Genomic DNA, 6,199 nt, shown 5'->3' with positions numbered 1-6,199 from the left:
GCCGTTTAGGGTAACATTAATGAAACACTACCTATGAAACATTTTCAGATAAATCATCTACTACTTGAATTTGCATACACACGCACTTTCATTCATGTTACAACCATCCCCGGTCTCCCCGACTCTTAAATAGCAGCGTCTTAATATAGGTAACGAACTGCGTTGCTTTTCTAAAGTAAATGTGACGTCATTTTATCGTCACATAAATAACATATAAAGTAATAAGTGTACCTGTCCACTTGCGTAAAATTAAGTTACGTGTTGTGCATCAGCATATCACTGTATTAGTGCCCGGTTAAGGACACTATTAATTTTAAGATAAAGGGGGCAGGAAATAATATTAATTAATTAATTAATTATAATCAATTAATATTAATTAATTAATATTTATTAATTAATAATACTTGTTCTTAACATTTCTGGTGTTGTTTAGAGTTAACATGCTATAAACAAACAAAAAACACACGTGTGTGTGTGTGTGTGTGTGTGTGTGTGTGTGTGTGTGTATTCATATGAATATATGAACGTATATACATATCTATATATATATAAATTATTCAGCATATGCAAATTGAGATCCATCATGATGCATATTGAAGCTTGACAGCGTTATATCTCACTGGAAGATTTTCTTTTTTTATACAAAGATGATCTCACCTCACCTGCAAGATGATGTTGCAGGTCAGTATCACCCTGCCCTTGTGGTAAGATAACGAACCAAAGGCCGAAGCGGCTCTGGAGGGGCCCCGGACTGGCCCCAACCTATAGCGAGGTCTTCTCTGGGGCCAGTCCGGGGCCCCGGGACCCCTCCGGAGCCACTTCGGCCCCCCCCCTTGGCCCTTCCGGAGGCACCCGACCCCATCCACGCCGTCCCCGGCCTTCCGGGATGCACGGTTCACCCAGAACCTGCCCAAATTCCTGGCCAGGTGACCTCTGTGACCTCTGGCAAGGAGGCGGGACTATAGCAATAGAGGGTCGGCTGTTGTTTCGCATATTAAGTAGCCATGTGCAGTTGAGCATGCATGTCAAGTAGCTGTGTTTCATGCTGTTAGACTGGCTTTTGAATATCTTCTATCTGTGTGTAATTATATTCGCTTTTATCATGATTAAGCTTCCATGCGAAACTCCAACAGACATTTCACAGAATGTCAGTTTCATTGACTTCTGCATTTCTAATGGTTTTCCGCATTTTTTTAAATATCTCCCACTAAAATATATATATATATATATATTAGGGGTGGGTCTCGATTAAAAAAATTAATCTAATTAATTAGAAGCTTTGTGCTCCTGTGATAAGCAAACTCCTTCCTGCATAAAGTGCAAATAACAACATTTTTGTTTGTACTTCCATCTGGAGGTTTCTTGTATTTAAATTTCCCATCCACCAGCGTAGCCTCTTCCATCATCTCCATCATGCTCATCACATTGTGCGTCAATATAATCTGTATGCCTGGAACTCGTGCACTGAGAAAGGTTCCACGGTGCAAAAGTGTGATTAAAATGCATTAAATTTTTTAATTCGTTAAGAATAAGATTAATAAAGTTGACTTAATTGAATGTTAATTGAATAAAGTTATTTTAACTGAATCATTTATACACAGGAAACTGAACTGTTTGAATAGTTGTTTATTGTTCATGAAATAAATAATATCAATCAAAATAAGTGCATTATTTGTGAGATTGTGTCTCATTACCAAAAAGTTATTTATTCACTTTCTTAAAATAGTTTAAATCAGTGCCCATTCACTTTGTGCAACAGAATGCATAATAAATCAATGCTGGTTTACTTTGTGAAGTACAAAGCAGAATAAATCAGTGCTCGTTCACTTTGTGAAGTACAAAGCAGAATAAATCAGTGCTCGTTCACTTTGTGAAGTACAAAGCACAAGAAATCAGTGTTCGTTCATTTTTTGAAGTACAAAGCAGAATAACTTTGTGAGATTTAAAATATAGTATAAGTCAGTGCTCATTCACGTTGTGAAGTATAAAGCAGAATAAGTCAGTGCTTCTTCACTTTGTAAAGTATAACAGTATTAAACAGTGCTCCTTCACTTTGTGAAGTATAACATAGTATTAAACAGTGCTGCATCACTTTGTAAAGTATAACAGTATTAAACAGTGCTGCATCACTTTGTGAAGTATAACATAGTATTAAACAGTGCTGCTTCACTTTGTAAAGTATAACATAGTATTAAACAGTGCTGCTTCACTTTGTAAAGTATAACAGTATTAAACAGTGCTGCATCACTTTGTGAAGTATAACATAGTATTAAACAGTGCTGCTTCACTTTGTAAAGTATAACAGAGTATTAAACAGTGCTGCTTCACTTTGTGAAGTATAACAGTATTAAACAGTGCTGCTTCACTTTTGAAAGTACAAATGATTATGAACAACACACAGAATAAATAATTAAAATAGGAATAAATATACACACACAATAAATAATTAAAGCAGGAATACATATAAAACTATGTATATGAACAATGGGGTGAGTGGGGTGATCAGCAGATCACTGACCCTGTCCAGCATCTCCTCTCATCTCTTCCATCCACTGCTCCACGGTCTTCCCCGCTGCCGCTGCGCGAAACCTGCTGTGGCCAAACTCTTTAGTTTTGGGTTGGCCACACTGCTTGCAGGCATAGTGTTCACGCTTGCGTTGCTTCGTGGGGATGGCCTGTCCATGGGCAGCGGCGGCGGCCTCGGCCTCTGCCTTTTTCTTCCAACGCCACGCCGGGGTCCGGGGCACTTTGGGCCCGGCCGGCACGGCAGGGGCAGTAGGAGTGGCGACGGTGGCAGAAGCCGAGTCGCCTTCCGGACCGGAGCTCGTCGGGGTCTCACCGGGAGGAAGAGGAGGTTGGCCTCGGACACGCTGAGAAGCCTGCCCGGACGCATCCTGCTGTATGTTAAAGTCAAAGGCAGGGTGCCCGTGAGTCGGACGCTCCGGGAGCTTACTCAGTGCGGGAGGGAAGGGTTCCGGGGCCACCATGGGAGTGCTGGACTGGCCAACGCTCAGGTGCAGAACATCCTGTTCCTGCTTTTTCTTCTTGGCGTTGTACCTGTAACAAAAAAAGCAGCAGAGCCTATTAGTACTCAGCCTGTATAGTGCACAGTGCCATTAAGGTCAATATAAAACCCCCTAAACTCACCACTGGGTCAGTGTCTGCTGATTCAACTCAAAAAGTTGAATACGGGTCCGGGTCATGAGGCCGGGGCTGCCGAGGACTACGTCCCTGATGACACCGTAGCGACACCTAGGCTCTCCTGGAAATAAAAGAAAGAAACATACACTTTTGGACTGAAGCACAAAAATATTTACTGCTCTCATATATGGTTGAACACCTTTTTTACCTGTATACTCTCCAGGCCTAGTGTAATCCTCAGCCAGCTGGAGCCCAAGGAATCCAGTGCCACGCGGTCCTCATTCCACTTCATCAACCCTTCAAGCAGGTACATCTGGAAGTGCAGGGCACTCGCACTTGTACCTGCATCAGTCGAGGAAATGAGGCTTTTAGTAAACAGTGCTGACATGCATACAGAGAGCGAGTGCGAGAGAGGCACTTACCAGATACGAAGCTCTCTGCCATCTTCTCGCGGTCCAGAAGCCTGACGCCCATGGTGTCCGTCACATCCATGTGGTCTTCCAGCAGCTCCTGGACGAGCAGCTCGGTCTCCTGGGCCCCGCGCGTGCGGCGCCGACAGTGCCGAGCCAACTCCTCGGCTGTGGGTCTGCCGGAAGACCCGGCGTCAGTTAGGCGACCTCCCCGAGCTCCGACTGCCTGGGCTCCTGTAGAAGGGCCACATCCTCCGCGTCCCACTCGAAGACGCAGAAGGAGAGGCGGCCCATGAAGAGGCCGCACAGCTGGTGACTGTCCGTGGTGACACCCGCCGCGAACCGTCGCATGAAGTGCCACATGTCCAGCCTGACGACCAGCTGGTCCCAGGTTTAGTGAACACTTACAATCGACGCTGTACACCGCGGCGCATCTGCAATACATACAGTACAGCAACACAGTCGATCTCGAGTTGTAAAGCACCACTCCAGACTAGCATGCAAACTACCTGGGCACATTTCATCAGTCATTTTAATGTCATCTAGCCAGATGGTCAGTCACCCTGTATTTCGCACATAAACCACCTAGACGAGCGAGCGATTTAGCGATTGAGCGAGCTAGCTCTGTCGGTCGGTTCTAGCTACCATTAAATCTCACTTTTGCAGTACAGTATGGGAAATAAAAGCCATGTAAAGAAAAAGAGTGTAAAACGTCTGTAAAACGACTCGAAGGAAAAATTCTTTACTCGGCGATACTTACCGCACGCCGTGAGAATCGACAGCAGGGAGTAGTGTGACGAGCCGGCAACGGCATAGCAACGGGAGAGCCAATGAAAAATTGAGAATCCTTTTAGAACAGGCCAATGAGAGAACGCGGGCCTCTTAGAACCACTTGGAACAGCTTGGAACATTAAAACAGCAGAACGTGCCACCGGAGATAGCTGGTGCCGATAACCCTCCTGCTGACGGTGTGGGTCCGTTTGTCAGTTGATCCAATTGATCTCCGTGGTACGGGCCACCAATTAATGTGGTTCCTAGATTTTTCCCACATTCCAGTGATTTTATTAAGTACACTCAAATAGAAATAAAGATGCAGACTCAAGAATTAAACAAAGAGAACAGTCGGTCCCGTGTTTATTCTAATCTCAGTGCTGCATACAAACGAGGAATAGCGCGGAATATGTCTAACAATCACACAAAGAACACACATGTTTACACAGTTTTCAGAAGTGATTATGTAATTGCCCCACTTTGCATACTTGTGTTTGAAATCTCCACCACTATGTTCAAACATACATTATTCAACATATGCAAATTGAAGCTTGACACCATTAAATCCCATTGGAAGATTTTCCTTTTTTTATACAAAGATGACCACCACCAAACACCTGCAAGATGATGTTGCAGGTCAGTATCACCCTGCCTTTGTGGTACAATAACAAGCCATGCTTAGCCACAGAAGTCTCAAAGAGGCTTTCGAGTCTATTAAAAACAGAGATATTTTCCATCACTAATAAAATTCTGCACGTAAAAACTCAAAAAGGTCTCTGACCTAAAGAGACCTCAGAAACATTATTCATCTTTATGCTTTGAAACACAGTCTTGCACCACTCTGCACCTGTTACAGAGAACTTCAAAGCGTATTATAATTAGATCACATAGCGACTCATGAAAATACAGATTAAAGTTTGGCCTTTCCTTTACCCCAAAACATTTTATTACCTCAAAGTTATGGTGTACCCAGTGGCTGTGTACATTACAGTGCATGTACTAGAAATTATCAGTGAATAATGAGAGTTTAATAAACATACTTGTCAGATTTAATTTGGGGTTAATAAATCATTTTATGGTTAAAAATTAGATTGATAGATTGTTTGAAACCAGAAACATCCCAAAATCAAGTCATGTCTCTCTGCCAGTCCTTCAGCTCTACAGGGCCAATGTATAATATTGACATCATGCACTGACAGTCCAAATTCACAATATTGGAGAGACTTGACCGGCTCTACCACTTCCTCCCCAAACCTAAAGCTCATGCAGGTTGCAAGGTTGAGGACACTGAACTTTCACCAATAGCACAACATTAAACTTTGACATTGGCAAGCCACAATGAGTCATACATTCTTTGATCAATTTATATACACATTTAGAATGTTTTTGTTCTTTGCAAATTATAAACCAGCTGATGTTTATTTTGTTTTAAATAAATTTGTCAATGTTAGTTAAATGCAATAAACCCATTATCCTGTAAACAAACATACTGCTCAATTTAACAGATAATGTATAAATAATTTCACATTTGTTACCTAGTTGTATTGGTTGATAGTTAACCTTAGCTGAAGCTCGATGCTTACCAGAAGAAAATTAGTCAACTTAGCATTCATCTTAAGGTCCTTCTGAGCTCCGCCTCCATCTTTCAAAAGCATCACCAATCTTTACTTGTATTTTGGTACATCTCTAGGTCATAGAGAATTTTAGGTTGGATAGAGTCTAACATTAATTTTCTTGCTTCCATGGCTGCAGCACACTTTTTGCTTGTCAACATGTTTAATATCTGGCAACGTGGGGTGTCAAAATGACACTAGGAAATGTGCAGTGGGTGGGATCACAGGCCAAAATACAAACAGACTTTCCAGTCCAGAATGGAA

General features: G+C 42.4%; 1 protein-coding gene across 1 annotated transcript; it reads right to left on the bottom strand.

Annotated features, from left to right (window-relative positions):
• Positions 1-1,617: 1,617 nt before the first annotated feature.
• On the bottom strand, positions 1,618-5,977 carry LOC145651256 (uncharacterized). The gene is made up of 6 exons (XM_081697030.1): positions 5,883-5,977; positions 4,312-4,398; positions 3,564-3,985; positions 3,350-3,483; positions 3,148-3,262; positions 1,618-3,057 (listed from the first exon to the last, which is right to left on the bottom strand). The coding sequence occupies exons 1-5, from the start codon at positions 5,975-5,977 to the stop codon at positions 3,224-3,226; spliced, it is 777 nt and encodes a 258-aa protein (XP_081553156.1). The 3' UTR covers positions 1,618-3,057; positions 3,148-3,223.
• Positions 5,978-6,199: the final 222 nt, after the last annotated feature.

This window comes from Electrophorus electricus, chromosome 14 (genome assembly GCF_041902795.1).
Source record: "Electrophorus electricus isolate QZ-2024a chromosome 14, ASM4190279v1, whole genome shotgun sequence".
NCBI lineage: Eukaryota > Metazoa > Chordata > Actinopteri > Gymnotiformes > Gymnotidae > Electrophorus > Electrophorus electricus.
Note: the sequence above shows the minus strand (reverse complement) of the source record. Positions and strands in the feature narration are given on the sequence as shown.

What these genes read in the sequence shown, in the direction of transcription:
- LOC145651256 (XM_081697030.1), bottom strand. Translation starts at nt 5,977, where the DNA reads ATGCTTTTGAAAGATGGAGGCGGAGCTCAGAAGGACCTTAAGATGAAT. An exon ending in AGCATCGAGCTTCAGCTAAG is followed by an intron (nt 4,399 to 5,882) that starts GTTAACTATCAA and finishes CTGTTCTAAAAG; the next exon opens with GATTCTCAATTTTTCATTGG. An exon ending in TAGGCCTGGAGAGTATACAG is followed by an intron (nt 3,263 to 3,349) that starts GTAAAAAAGGTG and finishes TTTTATTTCCAG; the next exon opens with GAGAGCCTAGGTGTCGCTAC.